This window comes from Candoia aspera, chromosome 6 (assembly GCF_035149785.1).
Source record: "Candoia aspera isolate rCanAsp1 chromosome 6, rCanAsp1.hap2, whole genome shotgun sequence".
In the NCBI taxonomy this organism is placed as follows: domain Eukaryota; kingdom Metazoa; phylum Chordata; class Lepidosauria; order Squamata; family Boidae; genus Candoia; species Candoia aspera.
In genome coordinates, this window is record NC_086158.1 from 67,925,853 (window position 1) to 67,948,271 (window position 22,419).

Here is a 22,419-nt window from a genome sequence, read left to right on the forward strand (position 1 = left end):
AAGTAACAAGTCTTGTTTTAACCTTGATCAAATAAACCAACTTTATATTCCTTCCTTTTACTTCTAACAGTCTTAATCTTTAATTTGTTCAATGTTAGGAATGAGGAATCAGAGGAGGAGGAAGGAGATGGTTTGTTAGAACCATTAACTCAAACCGTAGAAAAAGACGGGGAAAGCATAGAAAACAGGAAAAGCGGAGAGCAAGAAGAAGAAGATGGGCGTGACTGGCATTCACCACCTCCAATCAGCGTGAGAGAATGAAGGGCTGAAAGGAGGGCTGAGCAACAGAAGGCCCGATTAGCTCCCAGTCACCGACGGCTCAAAAAGGAAAGTTATAAAAGGTGCTGAAAGACTGACCCAGTTGCAGAGGACAACCGCTCCGAATCACAGCCTTGGACTGAGATTACCTCAGCCTGAGCCGTCTTCCTAATTCGTCTGAAGGACCTTTCCAGCCTTGCCCTGACAGCACTCTTGGAGAACCCTCGCCTCCTCCACCAGGTCCCGAAACCTACCTTGTTGACGAGTCTTCTTCTGTTCCTGTCACTCTGCAGTGTTTTTCCTCAGCTGCATTCTTGCCTCTGCCTGTGTTCCTGCCGCTCCACCGCCTCTTGACTCCGCCTGCGATCCTGTCTCCGGTGAGCCCGTGCCTTGCTGCTCAGTCAAGCCCTGCATTCCCCACAGACCCCACTGTCTTGCCTTCACCTGACTCCTAGTCTGACAGCTGTACTCTTCTTGCCTAGACTGTTAATAGCCACTGAATTGTCCTGCCTTGAACGCTTCAGCCCAGAGCCGTTCTGAACTTAGGCTACAGCCACGTGCAGATTTATTCACCATCAGTTGTAGAGCAGTAGCAAGCCCACTTTATTCTGACCCACTGCATCCAGTATGCTGTGTTTTCACTATTGATGTAAATAAAGGTTTTAATTGTTAAACTGGTGTCGGTTGTGTCAAGCTCAGCCAAACAGGCCATTCAAATATTGTCGTAGGATTTCATTTCTCTCCAATTCTTCTTTGTCCCATTGCACAAAATTCTTCAAGGCTTTAACCAACCTCTTTTGTAAATCCAATAGGAAAAAAATTATCCAGGTCACTCTCTTGGTTTGTCATTTGTATTTGCCTTTAAAATTTTAAAACCTCTGCCAGTTTCTTTTATAGATCCAATGAAACCTCCTTTTCTAAGTCATTCTCTTGGCCTGTCAGTTGTAAATCCACTTTCAGTACTATGTCTATCTTGTTAGATAAAATTTGTTCTATATCTGTCATTTCTTCATAACATTTTTTGAATATAGTCTATCCATAGAGGCAGACATCATTAATGACACCGTTGCTATTGTGGCTGCTATTTTCTAATTCCATTCTTCAAAAGTCTCCTCCAATATTTTCATTGTTACAACATTTTGCAACAGTTTACAGGATTGTAAACCTAAAAACTTTAGTTCCCTCTGGTGTCCAGTTTTTGAAATCATAAAATTGCTGATCTTCGTTGTGTCTTGCAAAAACCAAAACAGAATCTTATCTCCCACAAGAAGCTGTTTGTTCTTATAATTCATTCCAAATTCTTATCGTAAAAGTTCTAATATTCCAACTTTATCTGCACCCTTAGTCCATTTATAACTTTCTAAGATCAAAATCTTATTTAAATTTTTGCTGTTTATTTCATATTCTTTAATTTCTTAAGTTTATGATTAAAATTTTCTTTTGTTCAGGATTGAAGGCAGACACACACATCATTTTCAAACTTGTCATTCCAAAGGTCTCTAATAGCTTAGAAGTAGTTAATCAGCAATTTCTGAAAGTGATTAGAAAGTGAGGTTTGCAAACTTAGTGTCCTTTAAAAGTCTCCACTGCAGGTGCGAGCCAGATGGCTAATCCCGTCATCTCCCAGCACTCAAACCCACAGAAAACTGCTGTCCTGCGGTCTCCTTGTGAAGATCAGCTTCCTGGAGCACACATGGGTGATCTCCCATCCTCTCTTTGTCTGGAGAGGTTCTGAAGAACCCGTCTGTACACCAGTTCTTCAGTCTTTGCCATGGTCATCAGCTCTCCTTTTGCGGAGATATCTTCAGTTCGCCATGCCTCTCCCAGAAGTCTTGCTGATGACGCTCCTCCTTCATTCTTAGTGACAGCCTGTTTATTGAGTGAGACCGGGCCTCCCTTATTGGAAAAGCACTTTTGGCCATGCCTACCCTACCGGTTCCTTGGTCTTTGCCACAGTCGTTGGCTCCATTTTTGCATGGCCATCTTCAATTTGCCATACCTTCCCCATACCTGGGTGGCATACAACAGAGTTAAACCAATTAATAAAAATCTAAAACCATTATCATTAATTATTAAAAACATTAAAAACTAGAAACTGACTTAGGTTCTTTTTCTGACCTGAATCTCACTTGGTGACTGACTAACGTGGCTCAGGAATTACCCAAAGTCAAAAATCTTTTTGGGTAATTCCTGTAGAAACTTTGAAGGGTACTACATGGTGGTGGAACTCTGCAATTTTGAAATCTGGATACTATCCTAAGATAATTATTCAATTCCTTTCTACAATAAGGAGGAAATGAATGTGCTTTTCCCCATAAATTATGAGGGTCAGAAACCTTTAAGAATTATTTCTCCCCATACAGATAAGGGTTTTCCAGAAAGGTTTAAATGGAAAAATGTTCAGGAAAATTTCCCTATGTAGATAAGTATGATTCCATTTAGAATATTCATTTCAATATCTAGAGCTTGTGCAAGAATTTGAGGTACATTATTTGATATTGAAAAAAAATTAACCCATTTTATGAGGTTCCCACTAGATATTCAGAGAAACTAAAAGCTTTAATGCATGGAGAAAAATAACTTTATTGGAATGCTGGAAACAGCAATGGGCAATAAACAATAACACATTATACAGTCTGAAACTGCCAAATCTGCCAGAAATATAATATTTTCTGCAGAAAATATTGACCCTGGAAACTTTTACAGCCCACACTTTTCTTCTCCCCATTTCATTTTCATCTAATCTTGACTATTTCATTTGCTTTCCACACCCCAACTCCCTGTTGGATACCTGTAAACTTATTCCATGTATCTGATGCACATACTGAACCTGGATGTCTAGAACATTCTAGCAAGCCTTAATTTTGTCCTGAAAGACAGGAATAATCTTGAGGACATGGGACACCTGTTGTAATAGGAAGAAAAAAAATGCTTTGGAGCACAGAAAATCTATTCTTGAATATTATGAATTGTTAGGTTAAACAACAACAAATTACATCTGAACGTCCCATTTGTTTTGTAGATGTTAAATATCTTGCTTCCACCTGTACCTCCATATCCACTTGTGCTACATATAGATTCCTGCTACAGCTTCTATGTCATGCAGCATTCTACTGTTAGGCAGATCAGCAGCACTGGCTGTAGGTCTCAGCTCTAATCAGCACTAATGTTCAGATAACATCTCTTGTAGTTTTAGCTTTTCTGCACAAACTAGAATGCAAGGTAGGGTGGTTATTTCAAGGGTTGTCATTTTAAAAAAGACGTGTATTATTCCCATGCTCACCCCTCCCTCCTTTCCTGTCACAAAAGGGAAGAAGACTATGATTTGCAGGTAGAATAATTTAGAATTCTGATGTGTTAGGAAGAGAATCTTGGCAGTAGAGAGCATTTGAGTTGTTACAGTTTCCTCTATAAACATTTTCTGAGCTTTAGTTTAGTTTTATTACACTACAGTTCCATCAGATTCAGGACAGGGGAGACTTCATGATGTTAAAAATGATTGAGGAAGGATATAAAAGCTTAAGGGACTGCGCTGGAATAAACAGTTTGAGAACTAAACCAATTGCCATCTGTGTCTTACAGAAAAGTTGTTGTTTATTCGTTTAGTTGCTTCCAACTCTTCGTGACTTCATGGACCAGCCCACGCCAGAGCTTCCTGTCGGTCGTCAGCTCCCCCAGGGACGAATCCATCACCTCTAGAATATCATCTATCCATCTTGCCCTTGGTTGGCCCCTCTTCCTTTTGCCCTCCACTCTCCCTAGCATCAGCATCTTCTCCAGGGTGTCCTGTCTTCTCATTATGTGGCCAAAGTATTTCAGTTTTGCCTTTAATATCATTCCCTCAAGTGAGCAGTCTGGCTTGATTTCCTGGAGGATGGACTGGTTTGATCTTCTTGCAGTCCAAGGCACTCTCAGAATTTTCCTCCAACACCACAGTTCCAAAGCATCGATCTTCCTTCTCTCAGCCTGCCTTATGGTCCAGCTCTTGCAGCCATATGTTACTACAGGGAACACCATTGCTTTAACTATGTGGACCTTTGTTGTCAGTGTGATGTCTCTGCTCTTAACTATTTTATCGAGATTGGTCATTGCTCTTCTCCCAAGGATTAAGCGTCTCCTGATTTCCTGACTGCAGTCAGCATCTGCAGTAATCTTTGCACCTAGAAATACAAAGTCTTTCACTGCTTCTACATTTTCTCCCTCTATTTGCCAGTTATCAATCAAGCTGGTTGCCATAATCTTGGTTTTTTTGAGGTTTAGCTGCAAGCCAGCTTTTGCACTTTCTTCTTTCACCTTCATCATAAGGCTCCTCAGTTCCTCTTCGCTTTCAGCCATCACAGTGGTATCATCTGCATATCTGAGACTGCTAATGTTTCTTCCAGCGATTTTAACTCCAGCCTTGGATTCCTCAAGCCCAGCGTGTTGCATGATGTGTTCTGCGTACAAGTTGAATAGGTAGGGTGAGAGTATATAGCCCTGCCGTACTCCTTTCCCAATCTTAAACCAGTCCGTTGTTCCATGGTCTGTTCTTACTGTTGCTACTTGGTCATTATACAGATTCTTCCGGAGGCATACAAGATGACTTGGTATCCCCATACCACTAAGAACTTGCCACGATTTGTTATGGTCCACACAGTCAAAGGCTTTAGAATAGTCAATAAAACAGAAATAGATGTTTTTCCGAAACTCCCTGGTTTTTTCCATTATCCAGCGGATATTGGCAATTTGGTCCCTAGTTCCTCTGCCTTTTCTAAACCAGGCTTGTATATCTGGCAATTCTCGCTCCATGAATTGCTGAAGTCTACCTTGCAGGATCTTGAGCATTACTTTACTGGCATGTGAAATGAGCGCCACTGTTCGATAGTTTGAACATTCTTTAGTGTTTCCCTTTTTTTGGTATGGGGATATAAGTTGATTTTTTCCAATCTGATGGGCATTCTTGTGTTTTCCAAATTTGCTGGCATATAGCATGCATTACCTTGGCAGCATCGTCTTGCAAGATTTTGAACAGTTCAGCTGGGATGCCGTCGTCTCCTGCTGCCTTGTTACTAGCAATGCTTCTTAAGGCCCATTCAACCTCACTCTTCAGGATGTCTGGCTCTAGCTCACTGACCACACCATCAAAGCTATCCCCGATATTGTTATCCTTCCTATACAGGTCTTCTGTATATTACAGAAAAGTATCATTGCTTAAATTATTAACTGCATGGTGGTACGCATGAAGTCCAAACATATGAGATTCTGGCCTTAGCTTTTGGGCAAAAATATTAGATTCTTGTGTTAGATAGCATTTAGGAGGTAAGGATGGAGCAGGTGCCTGTTCTAACTTAGTGTAAGGCATCTGTATATGTTAATATACAGTCGACTCTTAGCAACCATATAGATAGATCTTCTCCATGGCAATCTATCCCTGACCTGGTCTTTCAGATTGGCTGTGAATCCCAAACTTAGTTAAAAATTCCAGTTGTGAAATTTCTCAATTCTAGAACAAGACATTACTATATGAGGGTAATTTGGAAATAAGGATCGATTTTTGAGATGCATTCCTATAGTCCTACCTGCCATCAGTAGTATAACTCAGCCTTCTCCAACTGGATTTTAGTCCTGTGTTGGAATACAGTTCCCAGAATATATTTGGAGGGCACCCTCTCATGCACTTCAGAGTATATCCATTGCATTTAGCTGATTTTATGCTTAGGTAGGTTTGTGCACAAGGATTCTTGGCTAAAGCATATAAGCAAGATAAGAAATTAATTTTAATAAGATGCAATATCTATGGCTCACCTTATATTGACATAATTATTTGTAAAATGTTATTGTAAAAGGGTGCTTGCTTAGAAGTGCATTCTAAATTAGTTCTGTCATTCTTCTATAGTATAACCATATTCTGGATTAAATAATACCTGCAGAATAGGTTGTCATGAAGATTTTATGCAGTTTATTTAAAAACACACTTGTTTGATGAATGACCAAAGAGAAAGGCTCAGGGAAAACCTGCCTTTTAATAATGTAATGATATTGTCCAGTCTTAGAGATGATCCCTTATCATATACTGTATTTATCTTTAATTATATGTAATATAAGTAAATCAAAGTGTGACAATAGTTACCTAGTGTCAGATATTTTTGGTTTGACTGTGATTATTGAGCTCTGGACTTAGATGCATTGTTTCCCAGAGTGGCATTTATTTCAAGACTGAACATTACTGCTTACACCAATACAGTCCTCTTATTTTGGCTCTTGATTCTCCAATAATACGTGGAGTGGGGGCGGGTGGAGGGAGGGCAGATTGACCTGTACAATGTTTCTAATTTAGCTCAATCTAGTAGGATTTTCATTTTGATAATTTAAAACTTTCTTGTACAATAAAGCACATTTATCATTGTGGTGCTTAATTCTTACACTACAAAGTTGAGATTCACTGATCATAGTGGTGTAGCAACCTCATTTAGGTTGATGGGATAATTCTTGAGTATGAAGTTTGTGAGTCAACCCATAATAACCAGTTTTTTGCCAATACAGAATATTGCATAACAGATAAATAGGAAATGGGACAATCCGACTCTTTTAGAATCATAACATAATAGAGCTGAAAGGGATATTTAGGCCATCAAGTCCAACCTCCTGTTCAGCAAATTTCTATTATAAGAACAAATCTGATTTTGCTAAAGAAAAACACATTTAACAATGTATTTTCTATTTCAAGTCTGAATGTTGGATTCAGTTAGCACTGACATTTCTTATTAGATATGCTGACAATCTGAACAGTACTACAGATTTTCCAAAACCCATTTGCTTGTCCCAAAACATACAGTGTGAGAAGTTTGGCCAGACTTCTAAAAATAATTAAAGCTTAATTCAACCCACCTCCTCCCCCTGCCCCCCAATAGCTTATACAGTAATAAGAATGAAAGCTTTAACAGGGAGAGTTGCTCATCTTTAGAGGCTGTTTATGCCACCTACAGACAAAGAGCTATCTTTACAACTCTGACTTGTAGGAAGACTCATTTCTATGTTAAGAGCTTAATTAACTTTGTTAGTTTGAAAGAATAAAAATGAAATAGTTAGAATGCTTCTTTCTTATCAAAATTAAAAAGGATTTAGGAGCTATCTATATAAGCTTGTTTCTGAAGTTCGTTTGACTTCTTGCCTTTTGGTGGCTTCTTGGTGTCTAACAGACGGATGTGCATTTTTAATTTGCGGGGTGAGAGAGGCAGCTGAAACTCCAGGAAAAGAGTCATGACGTGTATATTGTGCAGCTGTTTCTTGCATTGAGCCCTCCCCCTCCCCCTTCACACTTCTAAAACCCAAGACGTTTAAAGAAAAGTCTTTGCAGGTCACCAAACTGCAGAGACATGATACCTTAGGTTTCCCCCCTCCCCCCGCTAAACTGAAAACAAAGGAAAAATGTGTTTTCTCTAAAAAATTGGTGACTTGCTACTAAATTTCAGTGAAAAAAAATATCTCAAGTGGCTGCTGAAAGGGAGTTGGGCTACTTCTGATTTGCAGATTGTCCAACCATCTTATGGAATCTTGCTTGATCTGGTCCTAGAACACCTGAAGGAAATTGCAAGAAAGCCAGAACAAAATGGAATGGAAAATGGTCCCTTCTGACCTCTTCAACTTTCTGCAACCTTATTTGATTCTTAAATGTTAAAACAAAGTATGGAAGGCTAAGTGTTGAAAAGAGATAACTCTTTGTTTGGGTTCTTTTACGTTAGAGAAGAGAAACATAGGAGTCTACGAAGTGAGATTCCTGGCATTTGCAGACATAACAGAAATTACTTACACGCATATCTGCACCTTGTCTTTCAAATTGCGTCTCAGACATGAGAGCTTATTTCTAAAGAATATAAAACCAAGGAACAATTAAAGGTTTCCTTAATGTACCCTGAAGATCTGGGTGATACTCTGTGGAGTACCCTCTGTAGAGAAACTCCCCTGGCACTTATACTACAGTCCTTTTGGTCCCTGTGTAATCTCCCAGGTATTTAAAAATAATTTCCGAGACTGTTTTACAACCACTTTTATTATCATGTTCTGATGTGCTGTAATGTTATTGATGCTATGATTGCACTGTTCACTGTTTAACAGATTTTGAACTTACTTTCCAAGAAAATAGTGTGTGCTATAGTATAGAATAGAATTATAGTACATAACAGACAAACAATTCTGCTTGACCCGAACATGAATTTTACAAAAAGTAAGCTTGTTTTTTTGGCATTCAGAATCCCTGTTTTTATTAACAAGTGGAAAGGTGGTATTCTGATCTTAAATACAAGTATGCCATTCACTTCATTTGAATTTCCTTCCAAATAAGTGAACTAAGGACTGCAAATATTAGAGTTTTGCCCAGTGTTGGATATTCATCACAGTGCAGTTTTGTTGTAAGAATGCAATACAAACCAAGTGTCCAAGAAGTAGGTTAAACTACAACAGCTTAGGTAAATAAAACACGGCATTTGGAATCCTTTCATTACATTCCAATGTTCTCTGCCTTTCAAGGCACAATCTCAAAGACAGATTTGAGCTAGTTTGGGGTAAAATGTGGGATCATTCATTTGCCCCTATCCAATTATCTCTGTGGTGTTTGGGAAAATATTACCCACACTTCCTCCAATTCATAAAAGGTTTTATGTATGCAGGTATGTACTCACACACAGACACACACAAGCTCCCTAATGCAATCAATATATATTAAACAGCATTAAGGGTCCCAATAGTACTACAATTTCACAGATCTAGAAGACAGTATGTTAGTAGAAAAAGGTGGGTGGTGAGTGGTTTTCAAGTATTTCTTGTAGACATTTGGTTAAGTGTTTGTATTTTATACAGCGATGGAGAAGTAAAATTAATGTATAGAATTTAACTTCACATCTGCCGTGTTTTAATTTTAACTGGTGTGTATTTTATCTTGACTTCAAATATTTTCTATGCTTTAAAAAACATGACTGCTTTGTCCACTGTGAGGACTTTCATTTTGTATGAGGGAAGCAGTTTTAAGGCCAAAGAGCTTAAGGAAGTAAATCCTATTTTCCACCTTCAGATAAAAATTGTGGTTTCAGAGGGAATACCAAATTCTGTTTAGCAGTTAATTTTTAATGGGTGAATTTCTCCTGTGAATACAGCAAAATAAAAACCGAGTTTGTCAGAGGTATCTTTCATCGGATTCATTTTCCCCTTTCCCTGTTTCTATGATGTGGAATCCCTATAAATAATTTGCAGCCCTACACATCTTGAGCTATTACAGATGAGATAAATTCTGATGATGCACTCAACGACCATGAGCCTAAAAATAGTTAAAAGTGACTCATCCTAGGGACTCCACTTCCCATTATTCTCTGGTTACAGAATAAGGCTGCAGGTGATGGGGGCCATGTGGTCTGCAAGTATTGTATACTACTTAAGATGGATTCTGTAATCAGATTTCTTTAACTTGAGGTAAGTGCACCTGCACATCTGGAAACAGCGCTTTGTGTGCTGCTGCCCCATCCGTTTCCTTGGGACTTGTATTGGCTGAGTAGTTGGAGGATTATACTGTCTGGGAGGCTTGCCAGATTAATTTGGCCTGCTGCCTGTTGTTCAATCTGGAGCCACTGAAGCCCTTGGTTTCTCTGGGACCTTGCTGCCAGATATTCCATATGGGATGCCCAGAAATATAGCCTAACATTAGGGAGATTTAGTTCTCCCATGTCTCCATGGGCCCATACATTTTTAATGACAATTCCTGTTTTTTGCCTACCAAATGAACCTTGAAAAGGTCTTGTGGAGCTTATTAAAGTGTGAGGTTTTAAATTCTCTGAAACAGTTGTAGTTGATATAAGAGACTAAGGAGGGTATTTATTTTAGGAAGCTGTATTCTTTCCATAATTGGTGCAGAGAGATTCATCCACCTTTCCAGATGATCCTTAACATTTGGTGGCATCAGGTTTGTGCTTGGTGGTTGAATGGCCTCATTAGCATCTTGAAACTAGAAGAAGGACATGTAGCCTAACAGCTTAAGTGGTTTGGTCAGGGATGTTGTGTACTAAAACAAGAAAGGATGTTCGCAAAGCACCAAAGTCCTGTCTTCGTTGCTTTGATGTTGTTTTTCAGGGCAAGTTTATACAGTACAGTATAAGCAACCAGCACAATCTTGCAGAATCACCCATACAACCAGTGGTCAGTTATAAATTCAGTAGTCGGACTTCATCACTTCTAGAACACAGCAGCTTCTATTTCTCCTCCAGTCAGACAGGCATTTCATCTGAAGTTGCTTTGCATAAAATAAAGAATGGGGTGGGAATGATCAAGCAACTGCAGTTGGAATCTGTGTTGGAATCTCTGGTTTCCTGCTGCTAACAGCTGCTCCCTCTTGTTTTTATGCAGCAATTTCATTCCAGTATTTTTTTTTTATGCAAAACACGTATGGATATTAAACATTACTGGCCACAGTTTTGAGGTTTTTGTTTGTTTAGCTTGCTGGATGAAGTCAGCTCGTGTGATTTGTAAGCCATGGTTTATAGCTTAGCATGTGTGAGCACAGCCAGTTGTGGTTTATTTAGGAAGCCATGCCTTAAGTGCAGTGTGAGAATTAAGCGCAATGTGTGGTTTCAGAAAGTAGTTTGATTATTTGCATGAGAACAGAACAATTATGCATGCAGCATTTTTCTTGATATATTTGTTGGTTTCATTTTAATTGGTCTTTTGCTAAGCCTCCATGGATTTAAGGAAAACTGCTAGATACTGTACCTGCAGCCACAAAAAAAAAAAAGTAATATGCATAGAAACAAGTTAGATTAACTGACTTCATTGCTATATGCAAGTGACTGATCCTCTTGATCAGTTAATATTCCAGAGTTAATGATTTCTAATTTACATTTTGTGGGCAGCAGTAAAGGTGAAAGGTGTTTATGTGTCTGTACATGTAAAATCACAGTCTGCTTACCAGATAGCAAGTCTGGATCCAGACTTAATCATATTTAGACTGGACTGTCTGAAATTAATAGTTTATATTACTCATAATTAACTTGGATGTTGAGTTTTTAAATAGTTTCTTATATGTTTTTATTATTGCTGTGAACTGCCCAGAGTTTTGGTAAAGATAGGTGGCCATGTAACTTTCTTAACTAAATCAAAATAAATAAACGTAAGTCCCATCACTTTCAGTGAACCTATCCAAAGTATATCTGTGTCTGAATACATCCTATGATTATATACCCAGAATCAGGACGTTATACACAATGATCACAGCCAATAACTGATGTTTGGGCAATTGGTAAATCAGTTTCTGGCCTTATTGACAAAGGTCTTCATTGAAGGAAGGGAAACAGCTTCCTGTGAACAAATGTGGTGCCTTGTAGTTTTCATAGGGTTATGCTGCTTTATTATCACATGGCTACTAGGAAGAAAATCCCTCTGTATTCAGCAGGATTTATTTCCATGTGTAGACAATTGTAGACATAGTGATTTTGACATTAACCTTTTTAGTTTAAGTTATTTCTGAATAAAGCTAAGTAGTATTAGGCTGCATTTTATATCAAATATAGTAGACAGTGTGAAAAAAATACTTGACTGTACATAGATCTTTGTATAAAATGTGCTGATTACTATCAACACTGGAGGCTGTATCCAATAAATTAATCCAAAATTTGGTACATACACAATTCAAGGTATCCAATTATATGACAGTAATAAAACATTGGACACGTTTCATTCTCATCTTAGAAAGGTCAAGGTGCACTCCAGAAAGACTGATTCCTGAAGAGAAATCTTAAAGATTCTTAGGTGTAATCCAGAACACATTAAATCCTTGAGAAAAACGTGGAAGGTTGAATGTCTGAAATAGATTATATATCCTTCGTTTTCTTAGGGAGCTTAAGATGATACACGTGGGGATCTCGCCTGTTTTTTCCTGCACAGCAACTCGGTTTGTTCACCTGACAACTTGCTCAAAGCTGCCAAGGGAACCCCCCGAGATCAACCCCCCCCCCGCACGGAAATACGGCATCCAGAAAAACACCTTTCTTTTATTTATATACTAAAAAAAAAAGGCCAACAGGTTGAAGCGCCCTTTAAACTGCTTCAAAGCATTGCTCAAGCCGTCGTTCACAGCGCCTGGCTTCCGAGTTCTGTTTCCACTCATCGCACAGGGTTAGAACCCTCACCCCTCAGAAACCTGGCCCCGTAACTCTCGCGCTGCGCAAATCCCACGCAAACAATCGTCGCAGGGCAGTAGACAAGGCTGCCTGTCTCCCGGCCCGCATGCGCGAGATTCCAGCAGCCAGTCTCGAGGCGGGAGCGGACTTCGGAGGGGTGACGTGAAAAAGCGTCAAGAAGGGGATAGGCCGGGAAAGCGCACCTCCTCGCCTTCTCCGCCCTTCCCGGCGCGGAGATCAGCACCAGCGATGGCGGCAGAGGGAGGAGCGGGCGCCTTATTAGAAGCGGCATCGTCGGCCCAATTCCAGGATTTGCTGCAGCGGTCGGACAGGTGGGTGCCCAGCCGCCGGTTCTGATGCTCCGTTTGAGTTTCGTTGGGGCGGGGAAGGGAAAGGAGCCACCCTGCCAAACATCGGCTACCTCCGGGCCGGTTCTCTTTTGGAAATGTAAGCCCCGCTGGTGGGTGGGTTATTCCTGTATAGGTATGCCTCGAATTTCAACTTTCATTGAGTTACTCGTGGGAAGACCTGTTCAGCTTACCCCTTGGCTACAGGTCAGCCCCCATTATCCCCAGCCACCCCTTGGCTAAAGGTTGTGCTGGCTGTGGAATAGTAGGTCTAAGGCAGGGGTCCCCAAAGTGGTCAGTACTGAACCCCAAGGATCGACGGGACTGTCCAAGGGGTCGATGCTATCATCATCATCATCATCATCATCCGTAGCACTATTACTTAAACCAGTATTTATTAAATTATTTTCATATAACGTTTGGAGGTTGATGAACAATCTGAAATTTCACGAAGGGGTTGATGAGCTGAAGAGTTTGGGCACCCCTCGTCTAAGGTATTTGCAGGGCATGTGGTTGAGGAAGGCCGGCATGAATTGGGAAAGTTTACTTGAGAGTAAGTAAGGCAGTAAATTGAATTTATTCCCAGAAAAAGCCACCCTGTTTTCTGACAGAGATGGTACAAGGAGTGGATCTGTCTCTTGGTGCATCCCTCCGCCCCCGCCATTGTAGCATGCATTCATATTAGTTTGACACTGGAGCAGAAGATGCCCCTTGCGTCTTTCCTCCTCATTGCAAATATAAATGTGGTCATGGTCTGGTTTTGTGAAGCCCAATGACAGTTGGTCTCCTCACTCTGTTGGTTCCATTTTAATTGCATTCAGCATTTTGTTTGTAAACAATTATGAAATAAAGCAAAAGGTTTATATGATTATATGGAGAATGGCTTTTGGTTTTAGAATTACAGTTGACATGTGTGGCAGATGAAATGACAAATCAGCCATGAGATCTGGCGCACTTTAAATATATTCATCTCTCTCTCCCACCCTCTTCATTTTGGAATGAATGGGTTCTTTGGGGGGAAAGATGGAGTTCAACAGAGCAACATCTCAGAAGGTTGAGAGGTAAAAGGTCTTGTCAGTGGTCCTACTGGCTGGGCATGAGAACAGAGGAAGCCAACCCATCTTGGAGAATCCTTGGATGGATGAGGCTGAATGGACAAGAGATTTGTGACAAATATGTTAATAGCTAAGTGAAGTCCCACAGATTTCAGTGAAATCAGGTTTGGATTCCACCTATTAAAAATGCAGCATGTTGACAGATTGCTTACTTTCTGTTCTCTAATTTTAGAACCTTTCTGATAAAACTGGTTCTTTCGCATAATGTTTGCTAGATAGGTTGAAAGTGAAGAGAAAGGTACACTAAGAACCCTCCCAAGGAAAGGATTATTCAGTAATTAAAATGTAGGATCTCTGATCCTTAAATTCCTGCTTTTACACTATTACTATTAATAAATAGGTGAATCCTGTGTTGGGGATGCATTGGAGCACATAGGTCTTTAGTTTCTTACATTCATTCTTTAATTCTTTTTCACTGAAAGTGAAATGATGTTGGCAGAAATTTGGTTTGTTGCTCCTTGTCATCTTCATGACTGAATTGAACTAGAAAAGGAACACATGAACTGTGTGTATTATATGTTATTTATGTAGAACTAGTTTTTGTGCTGAGCAAGGAGGTAGTAAAATAAAATCCTGACCTTGCTGAATGTAGAGTTTGGCCCCAAGGAGTCTTGCAACCTACAAATATGTATGGAATTATGCTAGAGCACAAAGATGAAAGAAGCATTATCTCCTTTACATTTTAGGAAGTGGGAGTGAGAGCACACAGCTGTATCTAGGTGGGGAAGGAGTTTTGCTGGTGACTCAGCAGGACAAAGCTTTAGTCCAAGCTGTATTGTTGCAATGCAGTTTTAAGAAATAGGTACAAATTCATTTTAGTCAGAGTAATTCTAGGTGAAAGTATAAATAATACAGTGCATTCTATGAAGTTACAATTTGAAATGAAGTCCAAATATGTGTGGGAAAGATTTAAAAATTTTTTCTTGTATATTCCCAACTGAAGTATCTCCCCAAAGTTGGAAAACTTATATTAAAAAATAAAGTAAAAGAAACCAAATACATTTAATCAAGTGAATTGCAACTTTTAAAAGACAGTTTCTGTCATTTCCCAGCTTTCTCTACAGAATGTTTTTAACTACAACTGAGTGAATGGGGCTGGGGTGTCAAGAGTGATATGGGAAGTAAACTAATACTTTCAACTTTTGTAACTTCTGTTGTTAAACAGAGAATGGCTGGATTGGAAGTCTTTGATAATTCAGCTTCCCACTGAGGAGCAGCTGTCAGGGTCTATTCTTTGGCAGCAGTAAATGGGATGTGAAGGGAACAGCAATGAATGTGAGTTGAATTTGGATCAGCCTTGAATAGAATCAGTAAGCAGGCTGTTGGGAATATAGGGACTGGTAATATATCATGTCAAAATCTTGGTCCATTGCTACTGTCTATTTTGACTGACAGTGGTTCTCCAACAACTAAGGCAAAGAGGAGTTTTTTTCAGTGCCTGTTTGCCAAATTCTTACACTGTGCCTCTAGTTGCTTTTTACATTTCTCTGGTCTGCAAAGATATTTGACTGCCATGTGTTTTCTTTGTCTTATTGCAGGTCTTTAGTGGTGGTTCATTTTTGGGCCCCATGGGCTCCTCAGTGCGTTCAGATGAATAATGTCATGGCTGAACTAGCAAAAGAGCATCCACAGGTTACGTTTGTGAAAGTAAGTCAATATATGTGTGATTGCTGACTTTGTACACGCAGGGGAAACAGGAGAACAAAACAAATTGTCTGGAGATTCCAAATTGCTTGAAATTGTGAATTGCAGCAAGCAAGTTTTGTTTGATCTTGCAGTTGCTACTTTCCCATTTTCATTGGTGGGATATCAAATGCTTTCTTCAGTAAAAGTGAATCTATTCTCTTACTTTTAAACCAAGATAAGCTTTTTAAAATGTGGATATAAAAGTGGGGATAATGCTTAGCCATCCAGAAAATGATGCAGCACAGACTTCATTCATAAACATCAGTGGAAATTGAATTGTGTCAACTGTCGCAGTAAAAGAGGCTCTGTTCCAAATGTTGTTGCCATGCTTTATTTTTAGTAGGGCTTATATGGCTACAGTCTTAAGCAAGCACAGCAGGCTAGAGATTACACTGGAAATAAATATCTGAATCTTTGATGTCTTGAAATTTAGTTAGAATTGTAGTATTTTTTGTTCTTTTTTTTTTTACTTAAGGCTAACAATTCTTCAATTTAACAATTCCAGTTTTCAGCATAGAACGCTATCGGAAGTTTAGTCAGTTCTTGAGGATTTTGAGATTAAAACAGGATGCAATGAGCCCTTGATTTAACAAACTAATGGAAGGAAGGGGTCCTGTTAGAGATGAATGTCAGATAAAAGGCGAAGTGTTACGGATAAATAAAATGTACATACTATGCTTAAAAGTACATAATGTATGTTAATTGTCTGAACTGATTTGCTTAGGGTGAAGTCTATCATCTGAAATGCAGATTTTGTCTGTTATATCCAAAATCTGCTGAATTGAGGCCTGTAAAAAGCTTTATTGTATTGTCATTTTTAAAGAGTTTATTAATTATTTGATTTGTCATATGATGCTGCTGATTAAGCAGATCACTCTCTTTTTAATGCAGTTCAGATGACCAAGATGCCTGCCTTTCAAAATTATTTATATTAATTAATCTATGGTATCATGGTCTGTTTTCCCGAGTAGTAGAGTATTTACAATTTCCAGTAAGATGTTTCAAATAATCAAGGAAACATAAGTCCACTATAACTGTATTCATGTATATCTGACTGCTGTAATATGTATACTTACTGGCAGTTTGTGTAGAAATGCAAAATGGATGGAAATTTTGAAGTGACAAGAAAAGAAATTCATTTAAAAAAAAAGAAAAGTTGATGTCAACTGAAATATATATAATACCTATTTTTAAAAAAATACTTTATGGAAATTAACTTTTCATACTTTGTAAAGTATGTTATTTCTAGCATGATATGCTTGGGGTATAAGATTGAAAACCATATAATTAATAGCTAAATGCATTGATTGAATTTATTTAAAATTCAATTAAAAATAAATAAAGCTTTTCTGCATATTCTTTAGGAAAAGTGGGTAGACAAAAAAAAGTAAAAAACTGAAGAAATTACCAACATTGTAGAGAAATAAAGTTAAATGTTTCTGCTTTATTTCTCACTGTATCAATAAGGAAAGGCTGTAGGGAAGGACTAAGGTTTAAAATATACATTTTGCCATGTGAAGTTTTGTGTAAATTAGTCTCAGTTTTTTAATATTAAGTGCTATTGCTATCAGCGGTTTCTCTTACTTTTGAATCTTAATTTTTGTAACTGTCATTTTTGTGGCCTTCAGAAAATTGAGTGTTTTCATATCTTAACCTTTTTATGTATCATTTAAAATAGGAATGTTCCTTTTTTTCAGAAAAAAAGTGTCACAAAAGCAGAAGAAAACATTTTTTTTTCTTGTTTTTGTAATTCTTTTTCTGGGTACCCACATATCTAAGTCAGTCCCTATGAGCCTAGTTTGTCTTTTTATTAAACGCATAGTAAAGGGTAAAGGTTTCCCTTGACATTAAGTCCAGTCGTGTCCGACTCTAGGGGGTGGTGCTCATCTCCGTTTCAAAGCCGAAGAGCCGGCGTTTGTCCGTAGACACTTCTGTGGTCATGTGGCCAGCATGACAGTCACAGAACGCCGTTACCTGCCCGCCAAAGCGGTACCTATTAATCTATTCACATTGGCATGTTTTTCTTGTAAAAAATCATATTGAGACCTGAGATAAATGCCAGTCTAAAAACAATGGAACTGAAGTCTGGAACCCTGAATAATCACAGGGTTAAACCAAAAGCAGTTGGCACTGGTAGAGTGCCATTTGAGTTCCAGTCTATTGAGAGAGGGAGACAGAATGAATTTCATTCACAAAATAAATTCTGAGGATAATCTAGGATAATTTCTAATACTAGACAATCCTGTCACAATAAACATAGAGGTTTTCTCTGATCTTTCCTACTATTTTTTGAGCATTCTAAACCAAGAAATGATTAAAAAAACTCATTTAAGAGAATGCTTATTTTTAATTTCCCGTTATATTAATATCCATGGCTAGGGTAGTAGTAAGGGCATGATTTTCAGTTTTATGTGAGGAATTTTTTTTATGAATAGTAGTGACAGTACAAAAAATGAAGTTCAAACTTAAAGTCAACAGTGTCTTGCTTATGGATTATATGTCAAGGATGATATTTGTTTGGATTTAAAAACTCTAAGTTCCATTCTTACTCATGTTAAATTCTTAAAGTCAGTGGGACATTAGTTATAATTTAGTATATTGTAATTAAGCAGGCTTAAAAATTATTGAAATACCAGTTCCATTTATATTCTTTTATTTTCAGTAGAACTTAACACTCAAATATAATATTACAGCTTTCTCTGATGGCCAAGAATAGTGAAAGGAGTTAAATTTTATATACATGCCATTAAAACATGCAGACTTGAGATTACAGGTTGTCTTCACTTAACAATCACAACTGGGACTGGCAACTCCATTGCTAAGCAACAAGGTGAAACATCACGTATGCCCAACTTAGGGTGTCACTTCTGCTGCGGTTGTTAAGCGAATCACCCGAGTTCACTGAGTGCAACTTCATGTGACCACAACTTGTGACTTACTGCCAGCTTTCCCACTGACTTTGCTTGTTGGAAGCTGGCTGTGAAGGTTGCAAATGGTGATCACGTGACTGTGGGATGCAACAGCTGTAAGTTTGAAGACCGGTTATAAATCTACTTTTTAAGTGCCATTGTAAGTTCAAACGGTTGCTGAATGAGGCAGTCATTAACCAACGACTACCTGTATATTTAAAAGTTTGTATGCTCCACTTTGATGTGAATATCTTCAAAGAATATCTCCAGTTATGTTAGTCTTTTAAGTGGTTATAACCTTTGGGGGCAGTCTTCTCTTTATTGTGGTTTACAGAGTACTGTTTAGTAATGATCAGGAGCAATTGTCCCAAGGAATAATATCCACTTTACAGTATGTGAGCCCCAATGCTGAAGTGTTTTAGATGTATTTTTAAAATGTACCACTTTAGGTTGACCATCCCTGGCTTTTAACTCTTCTACCTATCTACCTATCTACCTACACACACACACACACTTTATTAGAGTTGTAAACTGCTTTGGAATACTTTTCAGTGAGAAGTAGGATACAGATATTTTAATGAATAAATTAGTTTTCTTTTTGTAACTCAGTATAGTGTTTTGGTACTGATGAATAAGTACGAAACAAAATGTATATCATAATACTTGTATTATTTGCTGAGTTATACAGTATTAGGTTACTATCAATAACATAGTTATAATAGTAAAATCACATTAGTCTGGAAGTCTATTAATGTATTGCCTGAAGTCACATTAATTATAATGTTAATTGTTCTTATATCAGTGGTAGTGATTAACAAAAATGGATGGGTTTTTAAATGAACTTTGATGAGGATGGAGGAGACATAAAAGAGTTGAACAGTCTCCAGCATTCTCTTTGATGTGCAAGCTTTCCTTATAGAGGAAGATAATATAAAATGTAAATATCACTCCTGAAATCTTAAATAAAATGAGAAGAATAAGGAAGCCTAAGATGTGAAATTTAAAAATTAAAGGCTGTAATGAATTCTGTGCATTCATAGTTAAATGGATGAGTTATTTGGTAATAGAATATTACAGGTTGTCCTTGCTTAACCACTCTAATTGGGACCGGCAACTCTGCCACTAAGTGAAGTCGGTAAGTGGGAAATCACATGACCGTGACTGTGCTTTCTTGCTGGACAGAGCGAAGACTACTGTGCTCAGTTTGACACCATTGGCATTTGTTTGCCTCCTAACCACTCCCCTGCCCTTTGGAATGCTCAGGTGTCTGCTTACTGTCTTGAACACATTGAAAGCAATGAAATCGTGCCAGCAGCCTGGGGCTGGGAGCCACAGATGTGCTATGCAAACAGCTTATTCTCTTGCTATTCCTTCCTCTCCAGTCTCTCCACTCTGTGGTGGTGGGGGGAGAAAAACAAGCGATTTCTGTAGGCAATCTCTTCTTTGCCTGACTCCTCCTCTCGCAGAGCAGAGCAGAGAGATTGGAGAGGAAGGGATTGCAAGAGAGTAAGTTTTTGCTGTTCTACACTTCGAAAGCAGTGCAGTTGTGCCGGCAGCCCAGGCCTGGGAACCACGGGTGCACTACGCAAACAGCTTACAGTGCTCTCTTGAAATCTCCTCTCCAAGCTCTCCACTCTGCGGGAGGGGGGTTGAGAAAGCAAGCTAGCGATTTCTTTAGGCAATCTGTCCTTTGCCTGACCCTTTCCCACTGCTATCACGACTGTATTACTTTTGATATGTAGAAGAGCAAACAGCTCTTGCAATCCCTTCCTCTCCAGTCTTTCTGCTCTGCAAGGGGGTAAAAAACCCCCCACACAGGTCAGGCACAGGGCAACATGTACTGACTGTAATGGTGATCACATGACTGAGGAACACTGTGAAGGTTGTAAATAGTTCTAAATTGGCCATAAAGTTATTTTTTTCAGCCCCATTGTAACTTAAATTGTTGCTGAGCAAGTGGTCGGTAAGCGACGACTACCTTTATACATTTAAGTCACATCTAGATTAGTTCTAATGGTGATACGTTTTATGGGTGGAAAATAAGGTAACTGGCAGTCCCATTAGAGACTAGTTCCAAATGGCAACTGATAGTCCAATCTGATTGATTCAAATCATGTGGTTAAAAAATGATGTAGATTGTATGATCTTCAATTCAGTCTTAGACATATTTAATAGAAAGTAAGGTCCACTGGGCATAATGCAATTTTTTTTCTCAAATAAGTATATTAAGTTATACTCTATATGAAAAACTTCAGACAAAGAATGAAACAGACCAGCTTACAGGAAGAGTGAAATTATTTTGTGTTGTAACATTTTTACAGTTGTTTTCCATTACTACTGTCCCTTCATATATCTAACAGATGTAACATTTCATATTATTAATCTTGTAGATAGGTCCTTTAGACCCCCATGTCAAAGCATTTTTCCCACTTGGATACTATCTTGATGTGCAGACTTCAACTCCCAGAGTTCTCAGCTAGGGCTGTGGTAGCCAGAGAATTCTAGGAGTTGAAGTCCTCAGATTTGGAGGGGAACAAGTTTGAGGAAATCTATCCTAAACTGTTATATATCTAGAGTTACATATTAACTAATGGTTTTTAAAATGATATTTTGAACATAGCTGTTGAATACTCACATCAATACCTATAGTTGTTAGATTTTTATTGCTGAGTGAAAGTTAGCAGCATTACTTTTATTTATTAACGATGTCTGTGTCTTAAATGTTTACTATATATAGTTTTAGACTGTTTCATTCAAGTAATTCATTCCGTTTTGTAGTGTTGAGCTACTATATTATGGGTATATTATGCAAAAAAAGTTTGTTTAAAAATCTTTATTTGCTACTTCCAGAAAAATACTTGGATTCTTTCACCAACATAGCACTCTCAAACTATGTTGAACTTCAAAACATCTGGATGGTGGTAGATTGGAAAAAATCTCTTACTATGGTTAAATAATCAATTTTTGGGGTTTCCAAATTTTAATCCTAAAAGTCACCAACTCTTACGGTGTTCATTAGAATAAATTTATATTACACATAATAGAGTTAATTTGATTGCACAATTAAAGTATTAATGTCTCTTACACTTGCTTCCTTCTCCAAATTGTTCAGCCTTCTCACTGATAATTTCCAAGTATGCAAGATTACATCAGGACTTCTGTATTTGTAAATGGAAGCCTCTGTAAATTGCAAGTTTCGCAGTTTCATATTTGATTATCAGTTTCTGTTGTCAGCTTAGTAATGTGCTACTATCTAACGGTCTTTCAGGAGTTAAAAACTAAAATGTACCAGGCATCAATAGTTTATTGAAGAAATACTCCTTTTTTGCTTCATAATTTGCAGAAGGCTGGAAATGTCAGTCATGATGTACTGCCTCTTGAAATTAGTCAATAGAGCAAACAGCAAGAATTGCTGTGGGCAGAAAATAAGCACTGTAATCATGACATAACTGGGGTCAGTGATTTATGGATTTCAATATAGTAGTAGCTGCATATGATTGAAAATTTACTAGGTCACTAGTGCACCACGAATTTTATTCACAGCCTCTAGGCATCTTTTGAAATGTGCAACAAAATAAAAACCTCTGAACCTGTTTTGACATGGCAGGCTCAGTGGATGACAAGCCTGCCCTGTGAGTTTCATTTAAATGCAAATGTGTCACAAACTTTTGCACTGAAATCCTTTTAAACATTTAACATGACTAAAAGAACAGTGTGGACAAGATCAGCCACTGCAATCTAAACTATAAATAAGCTTTTGGGGATAAAATAATATTTCCTTCTTTTTTAAAAGCTGGAAGCTGAAGCAGTTCCAGAAGTATCTGAAAAATATGAAATTTCTTCTGTTCCAACGTTCTTGTTTTTTAAGGTAAACTTATTTTATCTTTCTTGAATAAATGCTTTGGAGGAGAATACGTTATTTCCAGTACTGGTAAGATAAATGTTGGGGTAATATTCAATTTATATA

At 38.2% G+C, this 22,419-nt stretch overlaps 1 protein-coding gene across 2 annotated transcripts in view; it reads left to right on the top strand.

The window, feature by feature from the left end:
• GLRX3 (glutaredoxin 3) overlaps positions 1-22,419 on the top strand; it is a 41,983-nt gene that overhangs the window by 1,508 nt on the left and 18,056 nt on the right. Inside the window, exons 1-3 of one of the 2 annotated variants that reach the window (XM_063307352.1) lie at positions 12,564-12,727; positions 15,396-15,504; positions 22,246-22,320. In XM_063307352.1, the coding sequence (XP_063163422.1) occupies positions 12,645-12,727; positions 15,396-15,504; positions 22,246-22,320 (267 nt within the window). In that variant the 5' untranslated portion in view covers positions 12,564-12,644. Of the gene's footprint in view, positions 1-12,563; positions 12,728-15,395; positions 15,505-22,245; positions 22,321-22,419 lie in introns of those variants that run through there. The other variant, XM_063307353.1, reaches the window with a different exon arrangement.